Raw genomic sequence first — 21509 nt, forward strand, 5'->3', positions numbered from 1 at the left:
CACCTGTGGGTATTTGTTTTCAAAGCAGGAAGATCTGGGTTCCTTTGCGTTTGTGTATGTAAAGTATGCACCCAGTAGGATTGCTGTAAGGACGTCGAATGTGAGGCGGGAGAAGATTCGTGTGAATAAGAGCACATTGGAGCTTGAATGGCGGTGTGAGTGGCCAAGTCACGGAAGGATAGCGGTCACTGAGTCAAGTAGTGCTGTGAGGGTTCAGTTAGTCTGTAAGGGGTGTCTCCGAGGAGAGTGTCGCTACCCTTCTTGCCCTCCCCCAAAATCCCCTTCCTCTGATCTGCTGTTCTGCTTCTCACTTAAGGGCCCTGCACCCTCCCAGCACCTTCCAGGGGAGAACGTCAGTCTGTGCGAGTCACAAAGGCGCCGTTCCAGGGGTCCGAGAACGCCCGGACCTGGGGCTGGGGGTCGGCGCCGCCCGGCGCAGCGGTGCAGCTAGAAGTTCTCCCAGAGCCGTCCGACACGCAGCTGTGGCCGACGTCGGACACGCGGTGGGAGCGGTCCTGAGCGCCGCCGCTGGTGAGTTTCTCTGCGCATGCAGCCGCGCCTGCTGCGTCACAGCGCTCCCTGCTGGGGAAACCAGATACCTGGTGGCTGCCCCTGGCCCCCGACTTCAGAGGTTTAGCTGCCCCTAAACTTGGAAAATATCCTGGCCCCCCTCAATTAAACGTAAATAAATTACAGTGTGTAAAATAACTCCAAGAAAGCCCAAGAAACTTTCACTCCACCCCCGAAACTGTCCCAATTTTAAAAAATTTGTGTTCTGCACCCCGCTTAGTGCTGCAAGCATATGTTTTAACATTCCACCAGGTTATGCAGCCTTGACTTAATTTTGGTAGGATCCTTCTCTCTCAGACTTGGCATTTATAATCCACATAGTAGACTGTCCGAGGGGCCCTGCAGAGCCCTTTTGGGGCGGGGGGTGGTGTCAGGATTTTCTTTTAAGGGCAGATTGTTAAAATTCAGCAACAGAGGAGGAGTCTGCCCCCTCTACCTCAGCTAATTAAATATTAGACAATAAAGTCTCCACCCACTAGGAGACTTCATTCATTCCAATAGTATTTGCTAAGAGCTAATCATGTGCCCAGGATTACAGATACTGTAGTGGGTAGACTGAGGTCCAGGGAGCTGGAGGCACTTTCATGATGCTCCTTGACCCAGACCTCTGGATTTGCTAACACTTTCCATTGCATGGGCAGCGCTGAGATTCCTCCCAAGAACTGCATTCTCAAATTCTTGCTGGCTCCCAATACAGGAAATGTGGGAATTGAGGGGAGGAGGAGTTAGGCAAGGGGGAGGAATAGAGCCTGTAGCCAGGAGAGAGAGGGCATGACCCACATTCACATTTAAAAACACTGCCTGCTAACCAGAACTGAAGGAGGTTGAATTTGCCCCTTGGGCCTTGAGTTTGAGAGCCCTGACCAAGAGGGTGGTGTGCCAGGGGCCAGGACACCCTGCAGGGCTCTCTGAAGTCCAAGCTGTGTGAATGAGGGTGGATCTCTTCCCAGGGAACAGAATGGGCCCAGCCCAGAGGGCACAGAAAGGTCTGTGTTGGCGTCTAGAAGCTGGAGAAAAGCCAGTGTCCCAGGAGGAGCCTGGTTCTGTGTGTGTGTGTGTGTGTGTGTGTGTGTGTGTGTGTATCAGCAAAAAGGTAGAAGTTGATGGAGTCTCCAGTTCTTGGGGGAAAACACACAACACAGCCAATTAGCTCAAGGGCAAGATAAACTGATACTTAAAAATCGTGATTCACAGACAAGTACCTTCATCAGGCAGCTATTATGTGCTAGGCTCTGCGCAAAGAGCTTTATATACATTATTTTGTACTGAGCATGTGGATGAGTATCTCCATTTGACAGATGAGAAGACTGAAGATCAGAGAGAGAAATCACATTGTCAGTGAATGTCAGATATTTTTTAGTCATACTTTTAGAAAGGTGCATTACAGATCCACTTAGGATCAAAAGTCTTTAGATATAGAAAAGCTCCTGGACCATATGAAATTGGAGCTGTACAAAATTCTATAATTTAAAGAGGTCCTAAACTGAAACCATACTCACAGAAAACTAGTCAATCTAATCACACTAGGACCACAGCCTTGTCTAACTCAATGAAACTAAGCCATGCCCGTGGGGCAACCCAAGATGGGTGGGTCATGGTGGAGAGATCTGACAGAATGTGGTCCACTGGAGAAGGGAATGGCAAATCACTTCAGTATTCTTGCCCCGAGAACCCCATGAACAGTATGAAAAGGCAAAATGATAGGATACTGAAAGAGAAACTCCCCAGGTCAGTAGGTGCCCAATATGCTACTGGAGATCAGTGGAGAAATAACTCCAGAAAGAATGACGGGATGGAGCCAAAGCAAAAAGAATACCCAGCTGTGGATGTGACTGGCGATAGAAGCAAGGTGCGATGCTGTAAAGAGCAATATTGCATAGGAACCTGGAATGTCAGGTCCATGAATCAAGGCAAATTGGAAGTGGTCAAACAAGACATGGCAAGAGTGAATGTCGACATTCTAGGAATCAGTGAACTGAAATGGACTGGAATGGGTGAATTTAACTCAGATGACCATTATATCTACTATTGCGGGCAGGAATCCCTCAGAAGAAATGGAGTAGCCATCATGGCCAACAAAAGAGTCCAAAATGCAGTACTTGGATGCAATCTCAAAAACAACAGGATGATCTCTGTTCGTTTCCAAGGCAAACCATTCAATATCACAGTAATCCAAGTCTATGCCCCAACCAGTAACGCTGAAGAAGCTGAAGTTAAACGGTTCTGTGAAGACCTACAAGACGTTTTAGAACTAACACCCAAAAAAGATGTCCTTTTCATTATAGGGGACTGGAATGCAAAAGTAGGAAGTCAAGAAACACCTGGAGTAACAGGCAAATTTGGCCTTGGAATACGGAATGAAGCAGGGCAAAGACTAATAGAGTTTTGCCAAGAAAATGCACTGGTCATAGCAAACACCCTCTTCCAACAAGACAAGAGAAGACTCTATACATGGACATCACCAGATGGTCAACACCGAAATCAGATTGATTATATTCTTTGCAGCCAAAGGTGGAGAAGCTCTATACAGTCAGCAAAAACAAGACCAAGAGCTGACTGTGGCTCAGACCATGAACTCCTTATTGCCAAATTCAGACTTAAATTGAAGAAAGTAGGGAAAACCACTAGACCATTCAGGTATGACCTAAATCAAATCCCTTATGATTATACAGTGGAAATGAGAAATAGATTTAAGATCTGATAGATAGAGTGCCTGATGAGCTATGGAATGAGGTTCGTGACATTGTACAGGAGACAGGGATCAAGACCATCCCCATGGAAAAGAAATGCAAAAAAGCAAAATGGCTGTCTGGGGAGGCCTTACAAATAGCTGTGAAAAGAAGAGAAGCAAAAAGCAAAGGAGGAAAGGAAAGATATAAACATCTGAATGCAGAGTTCCAAAGAATAGCAAGGAGAGATAAGAAAGCCTTCCTCACCGATCAATGCAAAGAAATAGAGGAAAACAACAGAATGGGAAAGACCAGAGATCTCTTCAAGAAAATCAGAGATACCAAAGGAACATTTCATGCAAAGATGGGCTCGATAAAGGACAGAAATGGTATGGACCTAACAGAAGCAGAAGATATTAGGAAGAGATGGCAAGAATACACGGAAGAACTGTACAAAAAGATCTTCACGACCCAGATAATCACGATGGTGTGATCACTGACCTAGAGCCAGACATCCTGAATGTGAAGTCCAGTGGGCCTTAGAAAGCATCACTACGAACAAAGCTAGTGGAGGTGATAGAATTCCAGTTGAGCTATTCCAAATCCTGAAAGATGATGCTGTGAAAGTGCTGCACTCAATATGTCAGCAAATTTGGAAAACTCAGCAGTGGCCACAGGACTGGAAAAGGTCAGTTTTCATTCCAATCCCAAAGAAAGGCAATGCCAAAGAATGCTCAAACTACTGCACAATTGCACTCATCTCACACGCTAGTAAAGTAATGCTCAAAATTCTCCAAGCCAGGCTTCAGCAATATGTGAACCGTGAGCTTCCTGATGTTCAAGCTGGCAGGGGAACCAGAGATCAAATTGCCAACATCCGCTGGATCATGGAAAAAGCAGAGAGTTCCAGAAAAACATCTATTTCTGCTTTATTGACTAGCCAAAGCCTTTGACTGTGTGGGTCACAATAAACTGTGGAAAATTCTGAAAGAGATAGGAATACCAGACCACCTGACCTGCCTCTTGAGAAACCTGTATGCAGGTCAGGAAGCAACAGTTAGAACTGGACATGGAACAACAGACTGCTTCCAAATAGGAAAAGGAGTATGTCAAGGCTGTGTATCATCACCCTGTTTATTTAACTTATATGCAGAGTACATCATGAGAAATGCTGGACTGGAAGAAACACAAGCTGGAATCAAGATTGCCGGGAGAAATATCAATAACCTCAGATATGCAGATGACACCACCCTTATGGCAGAAAGTGAAGAGGAACTAAAAAGCCTCTTGATGAAAGTGAAAGTGTAGAGTGAAAAAGTTGGCTTAGAGCTCAACATTCAGAAAATGAAGATCATGGCATCCAGTCCCATCACTTCATGGGAAATAGATGGGGAAACAGTGGAAACAGTGTCAGACTTTATTTTTCTGGGCTCCAAAATCACTGCAGATGGTGACTGCAGCCATGAAATTAGAAGACGCTTACTGCTTGGAAGGAAAGTTATGACCAACCTAGATAGCATATTCAAAAGCAGAGACATTACTTTGCCAACAAAGGTTCGTCTAGTCAAGGCTATGGTTTTTCCTGTGGTCATGTATGGATGTGAGAGTTGGACTGTGAAGAAGGCTGAGCGTCGAAGAATTGATGCTTTTGAACTGTGGTGTTGGAGAAGACTCCTGAGAGTCCCTTGGACTGCAAGGAGATCCAACCAGTCCATTCTGAAGGAGATCAGCCCTGGGATTTCTTTGGAAGGAATGATGCTAAAGCTGAAACTCCAGTACTTTGGCCACCTCATGTGAAGAGTTGACTCATTGGAAAAGACTCTGATGCTGGGAGGGATTGGGGGCAAGAGGAGAAGGGGACGACAGAGGATGAGATGGCTGGATGGCATCACTGACTCAATGGACGTGAGTCTTAGTGAACTCCGGGAGTTGGTAATGGTCAGGGAGGCCTGGCGTGCTGCGATTCATGGGGTCGCGAAGATCAGATATGACTGAGCAACTGATCTGACCTGATCTGATCTGATCTAAAGTGAGTGTCCTTTGGCCAAATCTTTTCAGTCTAATAAATCCTGCTATAGCCTCTAGGCCTACCTTGAGAGCTGTTCCAGAAATAACCAAGCTATAGAACTTTAGTCTTTACTCTACTTCCCTGTATGTGGAAATTTTCCACAAATAGATGTTTTCCTTCAGCTGTGATTTACCAAAATTCGGTTAGTCTCCAAACCCTCTAGAAACCCCCTAGAACATATTAGGGAAATGTCAAAGGTCCTATAGTCTCAGTCACTACTGTCCTGTCACCCAGCAGCTAGAGAATCATTTTCAAGGTAGTGGGTCATGTAAGGCAGGAATGCTGTCGGCTGCAGTGAAGAAAATACTCGATAAGGGTACCTTAAACAGTAGTGACACTTAACTATTTCACTTAACAAGAAGCCAAGAGGTAGGCTGTTCTAAGAATGGGGCAGTGGCAAACAGTGTCAGTGAGGACCTAAATTTCCCCCCATATTTCTTCTCTCTCTTTAGTGTGACAGTGATATTTCTCCTCATGGTCACAGGATGGTTGCTCCAGCACCAGCTATCATTCTTTCACAATAATTTCCAAAAGCAAAAGAAAGGAGAATATGGACAAGCTCTTTTTGTCATAAAGGAATAGGAATAGACTTTTTCTGAAGTCTCATTGGCCAGATCTGGGTCACATGCTCATCTTTTGACCAATCATTGACAAAGGGAAATAGGGTTACTAGGATTAGTGGGAACCAATCATGATTCATCCTCTAGAACCGGGCACATTGAGGAAGGACAAAATGAGTCCTGTTAAGAAGAACTTAGGCTGTTCTAAGAGTCATGCTAGCTATAACATTCCCACATTTCATTGGCTTAGCATAATAGAAATTAATTTCTTTTTTTGGTAACAGTCCAATGAGGATGTTCATGGTTGGCAGGTGACTTCTTCCACAAGTTGGTTTAGGGGACCTGTCTTGTGGCTCTGCCCATCTGTGGTTGCACTTCCCATAAATGTCAGAGTGGGGGAGAGAAGATGGAAATGTCACATCCACTTCTTAAAGTCATGGTCTGGAAGGGACACATCTCTGTGCTCACATCCCATGGGTGAGAATTCATAGGCCTGCATGGATTCAGGAGGAGTTGGGAAGTATAAGCCCTGGTCAGGCAGCTACCGTGGCAACAATTCTTCATGAAGGAGAAGTCGTTGTTGGGAGACAATTGCCTCATCTCTTAAAGGCTGATATTACACCCCTGCTTTTAAGGAACATCCTGGCTTTTCCAAACCTCTTGGCTATTCCCAGTGGGTGCTGCGATCTATACTAGAGCACACACCTGTCTCTGAACACTCCTTTTATTAACTTGCTGCTCAGCCTTTGCCCAGACAGTTCTCTTTACCCCCAATTTCTTCCCCACTTTTCTTCTCTGCATGGTGAACTCATATTAATCCTTCAAAACCCAAATTGAAAATCATCTTCTTTGTGCACCTTTTCCCACTATTTTACCTAGGGCAGGGTTCATAGCACCTTGAAGGTTGACTTACACCTCAATTCCCTACAATGTTTTTAGCACACAGTAGCCTCTTAGTTTTGGAAAAGGGAATGGCAACCCACTCCAGTGTCCTTGCCTGGAGAATCCCAGGGATGAGGAGCCTGGTGGTCTGCCATCTATGGGGTCACACAGAGTTGGACATGACTGAAGTGACTTAGCAGCAGCAGCAGCAGCCTCTTAGTTTGTGTGCTGAAGAGATTTAGTTACTTCAGGCATGAGAACTCATTTGGTTGCAAGCAACAGAAAACTCATCTTGGATTACTTAAAGTGAATATGCTGATTCATGTAATTGGACATGACCCAGAGTATCTTCAGGCTTGGCTATATCCAGGGTCTCAGATGATTCCCCCAAGGTTAAATTTCTCTTGAGTTTGTCTTCTGTCCTCCAAGATAGCTTTATTCTTAGGCTCCCTGAAGAGGCAAGATGGTTGCCAGCCACTCGCAACCTCATTCACATAGGTTAAAGTGCAGTGGGAAACAGAATTTCTCCCTTCCTGAATGTGCAAGCTTAAATTCCACCATTTACTCTGCTTGGGGTCATGGACTGATCATGGAATTGATCCCTCAGGCCAGGGCCCTGAGATTATGCAGATTGGCCAGGGTTCTGGCACTATGATCGGCCCATCCAGAGTCACAGGTTCCAATCCGGAAATGACCAGGAGTGAGGGAGGGTGTGGCTTCCTACTGGAAATTCCAGGTATTGCTACAGGAGACAGAGGAATGCTGGATGCCCCATAAGCCCACATAACTATTTTTTATGCTGAACTGTCATCATATGAAAAGACCCATATCACACCATATCATAACAGGTATCATTTACTGCGTTCTTACTTTGTGCCTGGTTTAGTGCCTTACATGCTGAACAACCTGAAATGGCTTCTAGAATTTCTCCTGTTTCCCAGATGAGGAAACCAAGGCCCAGAAAACTGAAATGACTTGTCCAAATTAACAAGTGGCCACGGAGGAATTTTTGCTGAGATTTGATGGTTGATACAGCAATGCTTTAAAGCACTGCACTGTAGGAACCTTCAGTGGGTGGCAGAGCTCAGAGTTTCTAGTTTCGGAATTTAGTTCCTGAAGTCTGGAAGTTGGGGTGCAGTGGATCTTACAGCCCTATGGGCTCGTAGTATTAGCATTGTTCCCGCCTCTGAATACCTAATGCCTCTCCGTACCACTGGCTCCTGCTTTTAAAAGCAAGGGACGGTTGTCCTCACGGCTGAAGCTGGGTGAATTTCGATGTAACCCCATCAGAGGACACACTGCCTTGATGCCATTTCGCCCCTCTTCTTTGGGAACACAGGGAGCAAGAGGGTAACCAACATGCCAGAACCATCTGCCTGGCTCCTAATAATAAATTGTGAGAGGAACAGGTTTCAGGAAAACATTGCTTTAAAAAAAAAAAAAAAAAAGGCCTCTTCTCACACCCGGGCAGCCATCTGTCGTGTCCTCCTCTGGTGCCAAACTGTGGGAGGAGGGAGAGGGTGCTGCTGGGTCCAGCACCACCAGCAGGGGTGGCTCACAAGTTTTCTTTGTTTTGCCACTGTGGACAGGGCATTGCAGAGAGAGAAAGGAGCACTTGCTGGCTTTGAGCTCCCTTGGGTACGGTGTCTGAACAGAGGAAAAGCACAATTCCTTCAAGATGCCAACGGTGGGTAATAATAGCTCCTATATATAGAGGGTTTACTGTGGGGTTAGGCATTGTGTTGTCCACTAAATACATATTAGCTTATGGGATCTTGACAGCAAATCTGTGTGCACCCATTTTATAGATGAAAGACTGGAGACTCAGAGATGTTAAGTGACTCACCCAAGGTCACACAGCAAGGCCACCTCTTCAGTATGTAATAATGAGACCCAGTCTCCTCTGCACCCCAGCAACCCAGGGCAGGTTTTCCATGTAACACACAAGCAGTTGACATCACCCAAGGGTGGTCTTTCAACTCTAGCTCTGCCTCAAGCACCCTTCTTGCCCTCCATCCTTGAGTTGAAATGTGGGCTTTTCTAGTCACCTAATCTGTTGCTTAATACCCACCCTGTATCACCCAGAAAAAGCACAGGAGAAAAGACCCTGAAAGTCCACAGGAACCTTCAGAGAAGACCAAAGAGCAGCTGGTTGAGGGGGAGCTTCGGAAGCTGAGGCAGCAGTTCCGGAAGATGGTGGACAGTCGGAAGTCCTTTAACTTCCGCTCCCAGCAGAAGATCACGAACCAGCGGTAAGTGATGGTCAGAGAAAATTTGAGGTTTTGGTTTCATGGGGCTTGCCTTCTGATGTGGCCTCTGGGGCATGGACCCATCTGGGACAGCTTCAGTGAGGAAAGGAGATATATTCTTAGAGTTCAGGGTGTCTCGGGGACCCCAAGGGGAGCAGAGCACCCATGTTTCAGGGAAGGATCCAAACTAGAAGCCATTTCTGGTTCCTGTTTCTTTCAATACATGGGTTTTGTTCTTCCTTCTCTTGAATCTCGGCTGTGGCTGGTGGTAGATGGCTTCCTCCAATTCTTGAGCTACCAAGGGCCACAAAGAGAGACTGTCCTTAATCAATTCCAGAATTCTGAGAATCCATCCCAGAATTCTCAGGAGAGGGAGAATCTGATTGTCTCAGCTTGGGTCTGGTGTCTGCTTCTGGCCCAATCAGCTGTAGTCTGGGGGTTGAACTATAGGATGGAAAATAGCTATGGGTATCCCCAGCGGTTCTAGCAGTGAAGGTGGGGAGTTCCCAGAGAAGGGGAAATCACCCGGCAGTGGATACCCCACAGGATGTTTCCTGCTTGTGTGGCCCTTTGGGATCTTCAAGACTGAATATTTGAAATTGAGTTGCCCGAGAAATTATGTATAGTTTTCCTTGGGCAACAGAAAGGTGTTCTCAGGGATTGAAGAAACAAACGTTAAACAGGCATTCTTAGATTCTGTCCAAGGAAAGGTGATTCCTTAACTACATGTAAAATGTTTATACAGGCAGTAACTGCCTGTTGTTAGAAAGAAAATTTGACTGTTAGATGATGTTCGAAGTTCAGAGGCTAGAGGAGTTCTTTAGATTTTCCATGGATTTGCTTACTCAGAGCCACTGCTAGTCAATATGGGATCACTATGTGAATTAGAAAAAGGCACCCTTTTCTCAAGATTCTTTACTGCCATCTGTTGGAAACATCATTGTTATGAAGAGATTTTGTTAAAACATGACCAAAGATGCTTACTCCTTGGAAGGAAAGTTATGACCAACCTAGACAGCATATTGAATAGCAGAGACATTACTTTGCCAACAAAGGTCTGTCTAGTCAAGGCTATGGTTTTTCCAGTGATCATGTATGGATGTGAGAGTTGGACTATAAAGAAAGCTGAGTGCCGAAGAATTGATGCTTTTGAACTGTGGTGTTGGAGAAGACTCTTAAGAGTCCCTTGGACTGCAAGGAGATCCAACCAGTCCATCCTAAAGGAAATCAGTCCTGAATATTCATTGGAAGGACTGATGTTGAAGCTGAAACTCCAATACTTTGGCCACCTGATGCGAAGAGCTGACTCATTTGAAAAGACTCTGATGCTGGGAGGGACTGGGGGCAGGAGGAGAAGGGGACGACAGAGGGTGAGATGGTTGGATGGCATCACCGATTCAATGGACATGGGTTTGGGTGGACTCCGGGAGTTGGTGATGGACAGGGAGGCCTGGCGTGCTTCGGTTCATGGGATCGCAAAGAGTTGAACATGACTGAACGACTGAGCTGAACTGTCTCTCAGAAAAGTACAATAAGTCAGCAAATCGGTGATATGTTTTCAAGTAGATGGTGCTCCCTTGGGCTGTGCAGTCCACAGCCTGCACTTCTGTGCCTGGAGACCTTGATTCACAGTCTGTCCTTGGTGTGGGCATCAGGGAATGCCTGCTTCCTGGTGTGTCTTCAGTTTTTCTTGAATCTTTCTTACTCTTCTGCATCCTACTCTACCCTACCCCAGCCCATTTGATCTGGTTTCACTGTGATGGAACTGAAGCGGGGGAGGGGAGTGAAAGAGTAGACATAAACACCCCAAATAGGAGGAAAACTGGGTTGAGCTAAGTGAGGTGGTTAGGGTACAATATTTAAGGAAGTGTTTTTCCCCAGTGCTGACCTTGCACCTACACCACCCTGAAAGTGAAGATTTCCTTCATTTTTGAAGCACCTCACTCCCCTCACTGCACTCCCAGCCCTGCCTAAAGATGGACAAACCTTTGTTTCGCTTTTTTTCTGACCTTACTACACCCTGAAAGCCTGTCTTTGATGGATTATCCTGCTCTCTCTCTTTTTTCTCTGTAGCTTTACAAAAACCCCTCCCACGAGGGGCTTAAGAGGGGCAGAGAAGTCCCAAGGGCCAGGTTTAGAAGCCAAGATGCTCTAGAACTAGGTGTGCTCTCTGGTGGTCCCTAGCAGCATGTGGCCATTTACATTGGTAATTAGTCACAGTTAATAAAATTAGAAATTCAGTTCTTCAGTTTCACCAGCCACATTTCAGGTGCTCAGTAGCCACATGTGCCTGGTGGATGCTATCAGACAGAGCAACTAGAGAACATTTCCATCACTGCAAAATAATCTACTGGACAGTGCTGCTTTAGAGCAGTAGTGGCTCATGAGCCAAGTCTTACTGGCTGCCTGTTTTTATGAAGTTTTATTGGCACATAGCCACACCTATTCATTGTTGTGTTTCATATGGTTGCCCTGTTGAGTAGATGCAACAGAGGTCCTCTGGCCCACAAAACCTAAAATATTTACTTTTTATCATTAATAGAAAAGTCTTTGCAGACCTTTTGCCCTTGAATGTTCTTTACTGTTCTAGAGTGGTGCTTCCAAAACTTTAAAGTGCATAGAAGTCACCTGAGGATCTTGTTGCAAAGCAGATTCTGATTCAGTAGGTCCTGGGTTGGGACCTGAAATGCTGCATTTCTCCAAGCTTCCAAAGGACATTGAGGCAGCAAGCCTGCAAATCGCACTGAACAGCAGGAATAGGCTGCAAGGACTTTGCAAGAAATTCGGCCTCTGTGCCATTTCACATTGTTCAATTGCTGTGCAGTCGCCCGAGCCTTCTTTTCTTTTCAAAGTCTGCATTTGCCCATGTCCTCGACCCCCTTTCTTCTCTGGAGTAGACAAGGGAGAGAAGGAAGACTCATGTCAGCCAATTTCGTAAATCATTAGCCCCTGAGTAGAGGAGCTGGTGGCGGTTAGAGGTTCCTGTGCAGCTCTGTGTTGATGCACAGTCGAAAGATCCTGTCTGATGGGTTTGCCTGTCATTACCAGAGATAATTGGCTGGAAAGCTGGAAAAGAAGGTCTGCAACATCAGACAGATGCCAGTGAGCTGCTGGCGAAAGAAAACTTGGGGGCTCCCACCATGTCTAGGTAATGGGTTTTGACAGGCACAGCTGCAAATTGTTCTGAGGAGAAAAAAAAAGGTATCACTCAGAGAAGGGCGCAGAGCAGTGGAAGTTGCAGTGAACTGGGTCAGAGGTGATGTAAGTTCAGGACCTGGACTAGAGACCTTGTGTGAGTTCCTTCCAACTCTCTGGGTTGGGAAGTACCTCTCTGAGTGTCCTTTCAGGGTCAAGGGGCCTGGAGTGTCCAATCCAGGCAAAGCCAGGGGTTCAGAGTTAATCATGTGCTGCTTTCCCAACAGCAAGGAAATCAAGACCCTGCAGGAGGAGCAGGATGAGATCACCCTGCTTTTGAATCTCATCAAGTCCTCCAGGAACCTGGATCTCAATGAGAAAAACTACTTGGAACTGCGTTTCCTGCTGCAAACTAAGGAGGACTACGAGGCCCTGATTAAATCAATGAAACTGCTGTTGGCTGAACTGGATGAGAAGGTGTGGTCTTTCTCTTAAAGGGTTAACCAGAACACTGAACAAGGGGAAGGTGTGCTCCCCACCACACGCTGCACTGCTGGCCTTTCTAAACCTGTCTCTACCACCATTGTAACCCCTAATCTCTCAGTTCTGTTGATCCATTTCCCCACTGTGGTCTCCAGTGCCTCCCTATTACACTTAGAATAAACTCCCAAATCCTTACTGTATCAGTCAGGAGAGGTTAGGTATGCTGCAGTAACAAACACTCCCTCTCCCCAACTCAGTGGTTTAAAACAACAAAGGCTTCTTTTTCGTACATGATTTATGGTCTATTGTGGATTGGCTAGGGGCTCTTAAATCCTCTCATCCTGCAGCCAGGCTGATGGGTTAGCCCCCATCTTGGACATTGCCAGGGGTTGTGGTAGAAAAAAATGAGATCCTGAGGGTCTCACCCTGGCAATTGAGTGCTCCAGTGTGTCATGTCTGCTCATGACCCATTGACTCAAGACAGTCTACAGAACCCATAAATACCCCCAGAGCCCATACCCATCCAAAAATAGTCAACTCTACCCATTCACAAAAGGGCCTAGGAAGTGCAGTCCTCATGGATCCAGAAAACAAAGAACTAGAGACATTTGCTGGACAGCATTCATCCCTTACTGTGGTTTGAAAGTCCCTATGTGATCTAGCCCCTGCCTACCCCTCTAGGCTCATCCCATGTTATTCCTTCCTTAAGTCTTCTCACTCCAGCTGCAAAAGACTTTCTCTCCAACCCCCCCCCCCGCCCCCGCCCCGCAAATAATGCTGTCTTTTCTCACTTCAGGGCCTTTGCATATGCTGCCCCCAAATGCCTCACCCTAGTTGCTTATCTTTTTCTCAGCTTGCTGCTGCTGCTGCTAAGTCGCTTCAGTCGTGTCCGACTCTGTGCGACCCCAGAGATGGCAGCCCACAAGGCTCCCCTGTCCCTGGGATTCTCCAGGCAAGAACACTGGAGTGGGTTGCCATTTCCTCCTCCAATGCATGAAAGTGAAAAGTGAAAGTGAAGTTGCTCAGTCGTGTCCGACTCTTCACAACTCCATGGACTGCAGCCTACCAGGTCCTCCATCCATGGGGTTTTCCAAGCAAGAGTACTGGAGTAGGTGCCATTTGCCTTCTCCGTTTCTCAGCCTAAAGGTGACTTTCTCAGGTCTCAGGGAGGCCTTCTCTATGGCCTCTTTCCAATTTAAAGTATATCCCCCTGGTATTAGGTTCCTGGCCAGGAACAAATAGCACACTCAGTGGGGGTACTCAGAGAAGTAGGGCACTCTGGAACCTGAAGTAAATACCCCCACCTCCCTTGTCCTCTGTGCTCCATCCACACTGGCTGCCTTTATGGACCCACACTGCTGTGTCTCATCTCTGCCTTTGCACATGCTGTTCCCTCTGCCTGGAGTGCTGGGCCCCATCCTTTCTGCTTGCAGGAGTCTTATTCATCCTTTAGGTCTCAGCTCAAATGCTGTTTATGCAGGATAATTGTCCCTTCATTTTTCTCTGCTATGTGCCCCTTCTGTGTGTGTCCAAATTATCTTCTGTCTCCCCTCTTCTAGGACTCAACATGCTTCCTGGGTTGCTTCCAGTCCTAGACTGTAGGTTCCCTGAGGGCAGGGGCCACTCTGTCTTGGATACCGTCATACCCCTGTTGTCTGGCATCAAGCGGCGGTTTGATAAACATTGATGAATGAGTGAATGAATGAATATATGAATGTATGAGAAAAAGGCAATAAACGTGGACAAAGAGGGAACTTCCCTGGTGGTCCAGTGATTAAGACTTTGCTTTCCAATGCAGACGGTGCAGGTTCGATCCCTGGTTGGGGAACTAAAATCCCACATGCTTTGCGGTCAAAAAACCAAAACATTAAAAAAAAACCCATAATATTGTAACAAATTCAATAAAGACTTTAAAAATGGTGCACATCAAAGGGAAAAAAATGCTTTAAAAAGTGAACAAAGAAAAATTGAAAAAAGAAACAGGGATGTGGATTCTCAGAAACATTAGAAAAGGCGATTTAGTTTGCTAATCCTCCAAAGACTATGGCACTCACTGCCCAGCACAAAAACCCTCTTGGTCTAATTCCATCCCAGCTCCCAGGATCCCCTCCTGCTGTGTCCACCACACAGTGTCCAGAACTTTGTCCTTTCAAGGGGTCACTGGAGGCAAGGATACCACTGGGCCCTGCTTGGCCTCACAGAATAATTAATAAGCTGATGCATTCCTGCTGGGCATCTCGCGTAGCAGTGCATTTCCCCTTCACCTACAGGCTTGGGTAATGTCTCCCATTGGGCTGAAGCCTAATTACTTTCAGCATCACAAAAGCAGTGTCTGACATAAAGGTGCCAAAGGGAATACAGCTCTGAATTTAGTCACAAGAGCTGATGCCATAACTTCTTTGGCAAGGAGCTGGAACCTGAGGACTCTAGGGGTCAGCTCAGGCAGGGACAGGCAGCCCTTCAGAGCTGCAGAGGCCACACCTGATATATGGGGGAGGACGCTACCCTCCCATAAATCAAAGCAAGTCATTTGTTTTATATCAGAAGAGAGCTGGAGTGGGTTTGTGTTGAGGATGTTGCCTGGTGCATAGAACAGGAAAGGAGAGCCAAGTGGAAAAGGAACCTGGCTTGACTTGAACCTGACTTTGTCAGCACTGATGAAGCAATTTGATTTTGCTCTGAGGGAATTTGTGGGGGAGGGAGACAGTGTGTTCCAGCTAAAGTCCAAAACCTGGCTGATGTCAATCATAAGCAGCATTTCTATACCTTGCCAGTTTTGTGTGAGATCCACTTTTCCTTTGTGTGAGATCCAATCTTTCCTAGCATCAAGGTCTTTTCCATTGTCAGCTCTTTGCATCAGGTGGCCAAGTATTGGAGCTCCAGCTTCAGTATATGTCCTTCTAATGAATACTCAGGGTTGATTTCCTTTAGGTTGACTGGTTTGATCTCCTTGCTGTACAAAGGACTCTCAAGTTTGAAAGTCTCAGTTCTTCAGTGCTCAGTCTTCCTTATTGTCTAACATCCATACACGACTACTGGAAAAACCATAGCTTTGACTAGACAGACCTTGGTTGGCAAAGTGATGTCTCTGCTTTTGAGTATAATATCTAGATTTTTCATAGCTTTTCTTCGAAGGAGCAAACGTCTTAGATATAGGTCTTATCCTTCATCCGTATTTATTCCTCTGTTTTCCTCCATGGAACATAACTGTGAAGGCTGGTGCTGTGGCAGCCATGTTTTGAGGGAGAAGTCAGGTGAATTATACAGATCTTGTCCTTACATCCTTCTGTTACTGAACCTAAGCCATCAATGTATTACGAGAGAAAGATAAACCATAATTTGTTTAAACCACTATTTAGCCAGGCTTTCTGTAATTTGTTGTTGCATGTGTTCCTAATTGATACAAGCTGCTACCCCTTAAGGGAGGCTGCTGAGATCTGTGCCCATAAAAGCAGAGGAAGTTCTTCTGAGGAAAGCATATTTTTAACAAGTCCTGAGCCTAAATGAACTTAATCATTTTCTAGTCATTGACACTTGAAATTATGAATCACTCAACTGCCAGCACCTCTTTTTAACAGCAAATATTTTATAATACCTCCTTTAAAATCCTGAAGTAAAATTTATAGATGATATAATCCTTTACCCTTCTTCTTTTAAATCAATATGATGCTATAACTATAATATAAAGGAAACATAAAGGAAAGCTATTTATACTTAAATTATATGTATTTCGATATGTTCATTTTGGCCTGACTTATCTAGAACAGGGCTGGCAAATTGCTCCACAGAGGGCCTGATAGTAAATATTCTGGCTTTACATGCCACGTGGTCTGTGCTGCAGCTATTCCATTCTGCCTTCATAGCCTGAAAGCAGCCATAGACAATGCAAAGAATGGGCATGGCTGTGTGCCAGTAAGACTTTATGAGAACAGGCAGTGGGCCAGATTCCACACTGCACATTGATTTGGGCTTGTTGTATCCACAACTCAAAGAAGATGATCCATGGGAATTCCCTGGCCGTCCAGTGGTTAGCAGTTGCTGTGTTCACTGCAGTGGCCCAGGTTCAATCCATGGTCAGGGAACTAAGAGGCCCACAAGCCTCACAGCATGGCCAAACAAAAACCAGAAGATGATCCAGGTTGTGCTGGTGTCAAGATTTCCAAAATGATGGCCAACTCTTGGTTAAGTTCCAGACAAATCAATGAACATTCTCTTGATTTATACAGTGACTCCATTCCTGGATGCTTGCCTATTAAAACTGAATGAAAGGACTTCCCTGGTGGTCCAGTGGTAAAGAGTCCATCTGCCAATGCAGGAGACGTGGGCTTCACCCCTGGCTGGAAAAGATCCCACGTGCTGCGGAGCAGCTAAGCCCATGCTCCTCAACTGTTGAGCCTGTGCTCTACAGCCCAAGAGCCCCAACTACTGAAGCATGTGCACTGTAGAGCCTGTGCTCTGCAGCAACAGAAGTCACAGCAACGAGAAGCCTGTGCACCGCAACTAGAGAGTAGCCCCTGCTTTCTGCAACTAGAGAAAGCCCATGCACAGCAACAAAGACCCAGCACAGCCAAAAGTTAAAAAAAAAAAAGAATGAAAAATGTTGTGTGTGTATATGCAAAAGACAATTTGATTCTAGGTACAGATTATAGATTATAGAGAGGATTTTCACCTGCCTGACATCCAAGGTGCACTGAACAGTCACAAGGGATGGGGGTCAATTTTTTGGATGTCTGGTGCTGTCTTACATGTTGCAGGGTGTCTGACACCTCATGACCTGCTCTTTAAGGGTCGCTAGCATCCCCATTATTGTAAGAGTCAGAAAAAGAAACAAACAAAAAACCTGCCAACCAAACAAAAACAAGGTTACAGAAGGCTTCTTGAGAGAATCAATGCCATTTCTTCAGGAAAACAGTGGCTTTAGGATCAGGTGAAATTTTTGCCCATATGTGAGTGAAATTTACATGCACAAGTGAGAATAAAAACTCTTAGTTGCTCATTTTGTCCCAAACTGACTGAGTCCACATCCAAGAGAGAAATTCAAATTCTATTCATAGGAAAAGAAATAACATGGTAGTTTTTGTTTTAGCATGCTTGAGTTAGTGAACTATTGCATTTGTCCCCGTACAGATGTTAACACAGCTGGGTTTTTCCCTCTCTCTCTTTTTTTCAGATTGTTCAGATGGAGAAAAAAATTATAAACCAAAGACAGATCTTCACAAAAATACAGGAGGCCAATAACCCCCGGAAATTGCAAAAACAGATCCACATTTTGGAAACCCGTTTGAATCTTGTACGTAAGGTGTCTTCTGGGGGAATTCTCTGGCTGTCCAATGGTTAGGACTCCCTGCTTCCACTGCAGGGGGCACAGGTTTGATCCCTGGTTGAGAAACTAAGGGCTTTCCCTATGGTTCAGTGGTAAAGAATCCACCTATAGTGCAGGAGACATGCGTTCGATCCCTAGGTCGGGAAGATTCCCTGGAGAAATGACTTTGCAACCCACCCCAGTATTTCCCAGTATTCTTGCCTGGGAAATCCCATGGACAGAGGAGCCTGGTGGACTGTAGTCCATAAGGTTGCACAGAGTTGGACACAACAGCACATGTGCATGAATGCACTTGGGACATGGGGAATTAAGATCCCACATGGTGCAATGCGGCCAAACAAAATCTCTGCAAACAGCTCTCCCTCCCTTGGGAGAAGGAAAGAATGATGTCTGTGAAGCCATTAGCAGGCATACATTTCATTGGTTGAGTCAGGAGAAGGTGAACGACGGTGTACACACAGACCAGGCAGTACTCCAACCGTGGTTCTGTGGGCCTGGGGTGGGAGGTGTGGGGAAGACGCTTCAACGCTCCGGCTGCCTTCTGGAAGCTTGTCTCGCGCCCCAGGAGTGAGCCTCGTTTTGAAGCGCAGCCCTCCTCGCAGGTCACTGTACACTTTGACCAGATGCTGACCACCAACGCGAAGCTCCGGAAGGAGATCGAGGACCTGAGGCATGAGAAGGCTGCTTACGACAACGTCTACCAGCATCTTCGTCGGCGCCTGTTGACAAAGAAGAAAACAATGAATGTGGCCATCGAGCAGTCTGCGCAGGCCTACGAGCAGAGGTAGGCTGGGGGAGAGACTCTTGGGGGCAGAGATGTCTCAGCCACCTGTTGGGCTTCTTACCCCTCTACCCGCTGTGCTTATGCATTGAGGAACCTGAAACCATCATCATCGTAAGTCCGAGCCCTGGTTGTGTGTCTGCCAAGCATGATGCTAGATGCTCTGGGTAGTATTTCAACCCTCACCACAACCCTAGGAGTTATTATCCCCATTTTACAGGCCAGGGAATGGAGGCTTAGAGATGTCAAAATGCTTACCTGAGATCCAGGTAAGTGGCAGATGTGGTGGAGCTGAGATTTAAACCCCTATTCTGTATCATCTCCACCAGGTGTCCCTGCCTGTAGTCCTAGGGATCCCTCTCAGTCTGGACTGTTTTCCAGCTTCACCCCCGGAGGGGCAAAAGGCATGAGTTCACATGTGAAGAGTGCAGGTTTTGGAGCCAGAGAGATCTGGGTTTGAACCCTGGCTGCATCACCACTAATTTATTGTAGGACTTCTTTGGGTGGAAGTGAGGATTAAATAGTATTAGTATAGGGAATTCCCTGGTGGTCCAGTGGCTAAGACTTCACACTCCCAATGCAGCGAGCCAGGTTCAATCCCTGGCCAGGGAACTAGATCCCATATGCCGAGACTAAGAGTTTGCTTGCTGCAGCTAAGAAGATCCTGCATGCCACGATGAAGATCGAAGATCCTACGTGTGACAACTAAGACCTGGGGCAGCCCAAATAAATAAATATTAAAACATATGAGTATATAAGGGAGTGGCTGGGGCATAGTATTCTACTTGACAAGGGGTGATGATGATGGTGATAGTGATAATGGTGATGTTTGATGATGCTGATGGTGGTGATGTGATGGTGTTGGTAGTGGTGATGGGGTGATGGTGATGCTGATGGTGGTGCTGACGGCAGTGGTGGTAGTGATGATGATAAGGATGGTGACAGAGATGACGATAGAAAATCATTTCCTGACGGTGGTCTAGAGTTGTGAGCTCCTGTCATTCAGGTGAGGAAGGTGGTTCCTCTACTCCCAGGAATCTCCATGATTAAAAGAAGGGATGATCACTGCCCAGGAATGAAGTCCGTCTGGACTGGTAGGGAGAAGTGGGGGAGAAGGAAGGAGCCTCTGGACACTCAGACTCTGTTGTGCTCCCCTCCCCCCACCCAGGCTGGAAGCCATGGCTCGAATGGCTGCCATGAAGGACCGCCAGCAGAAGGACATCTCTCAGTACAACCTGGAGATCCGAGAGCTGGAGCGTGTCTACGATCATGAAACCAAGCTCAAATCCTTCTTGCTCATCAAGCTGAATGATCGTCTTGAATTCGAGGAGCAGTCCAAAAAGGAAGAAGGTATATCTCTCTCTCCACCGAATACCTCTTTCTCTCAACTGAAGGTGCCCAAGTCTCCTTGTAGCAAGGTTGCCAAATTTAGCAAAGAAAAATACAAGACACCATTAAATTTAAGTTGCAGATACACAAAGAATAAAATTTTAGTCCCATGCAATATTTGAAAGACACTTACACTAAAGAATTATTTGTGGTTTATCTACAACTAGGACATATTTATACTTTTAAAAATACATTGTTTGTAACCCTGTATATGAGACAGCAAAAGAGACACTGATGTATAGAACAGTCTTATGGACTCTGTGGGAGAGGGAGAGGGTGGGAAGATTTGGGAGAATGGCATTGAAACATGTATAATATCATGTATTAAACGAGTCGCCAGTCCAGGTTCGATGCACGATACTGGATGCTTGGGGCTGGTGCAATGGGACGACCCAGAGGGATGGTATGGGGAGGGAGGAGGGAGGAGGGTTTAGGATGGGAAACACATGTATACTGTGGCGGATTCATTTCGATATTTGGCAAAACCAATACAATATTGTAAAGTTTAAAAATAAAATTAAAAATAAATAAATAAATATGTAGAATTATGTAAAAAAAATACATTGTTTGTCTGAAATTCAAATTTAGCTAGATGAGTTGGATTTTATCCGCCATCCCTAACCTACAGGGTATGTCCTCACCTTGTGGCTCTGCTTCTATTATTTAGAGGAGCAACTTGTTTTATTGGAGGTTGCCACAGCCCTATCCATGTTTGGAGATTCTGAAGGAGGACTCACGAGACTCAGCACATCATTGCAAACATGGCTATGATGTAGACACATCAGCAGGGAGAAAAGGTGCACGGGGCGAGGTCCAGAGGAAACCGGGCACAAGCTTCCCGGATCTTCTCCCAGTGGAGTCACACAGGATATGCTTAATTCCTCCAGCCTCTAATTTTGACAACACATGTGAAGAGTCATCTATTTGGGGAGCTCGTTAGAGACTCGATGCCCAAGATTCTTACTGGGGGCTGGTCGTGTAGGCCCTCTCTCCCCAGCACATCCCAAGATTCCAGGCTCCCAGCAGGAGGGCAGGTGTTCGGCCACACTGTCCATACAGTCAGGGCACAGGAGCCACTCTTAACCATTTGCGGACAGTTTTATATCAGTGTAGGGAAATGTTCACCATTTAAGTTTCCAGATGAAGGTGAAGGGCCAGCCTTGCAAACAGACCTTTCTAAGCAGAGCAGTCTCAGGGCTGCTATGTTAACTCTGTCCTGAACAGGTTGAGATCTGAGCTCTTCAGAGGGCCCCCTGTGTAGCTGCATTTGATTTTTGGTCTTTTAGCCCTTCTGTCCCTTTCTACCTTCTCATTTGCACTGTATGGCTAGAAGTGTGTTTCTGAGAAACTTCATCTCTCATTTTCCCCCTCCTTGTCCTGGGAAAGTCTAGCCCCCTCCC

At 46.0% G+C, this 21509-nt stretch overlaps 1 protein-coding gene across 1 annotated transcript in view; it reads left to right on the forward strand.

Moving 5' to 3' along the window:
* Positions 1–383: 383 nt before the first annotated feature.
* CCDC63 (coiled-coil domain containing 63) overlaps positions 384–21509 on the forward strand; it is a 39425-nt gene continuing 18299 nt past the window's right edge. Inside the window, exons 1-7 of the mRNA XM_070769544.1 lie at positions 384–531; positions 8339–8436; positions 8835–9001; positions 12421–12610; positions 17787–17906; positions 18542–18723; positions 19889–20070. Coding sequence (XP_070625645.1) covers positions 8428–8436; positions 8835–9001; positions 12421–12610; positions 17787–17906; positions 18542–18723; positions 19889–20070 — 850 coding nt within the window. The 5' untranslated portion in view covers positions 384–531; positions 8339–8427. The remainder of the gene's footprint in view (positions 532–8338; positions 8437–8834; positions 9002–12420; positions 12611–17786; positions 17907–18541; positions 18724–19888; positions 20071–21509) is intronic.

The sequence above is a fragment of the Bos indicus genome, chromosome 17, assembly GCF_029378745.1.
Source record: "Bos indicus isolate NIAB-ARS_2022 breed Sahiwal x Tharparkar chromosome 17, NIAB-ARS_B.indTharparkar_mat_pri_1.0, whole genome shotgun sequence".
NCBI classification, from domain to species: Eukaryota; Metazoa; Chordata; class Mammalia; order Artiodactyla; family Bovidae; genus Bos; species Bos indicus.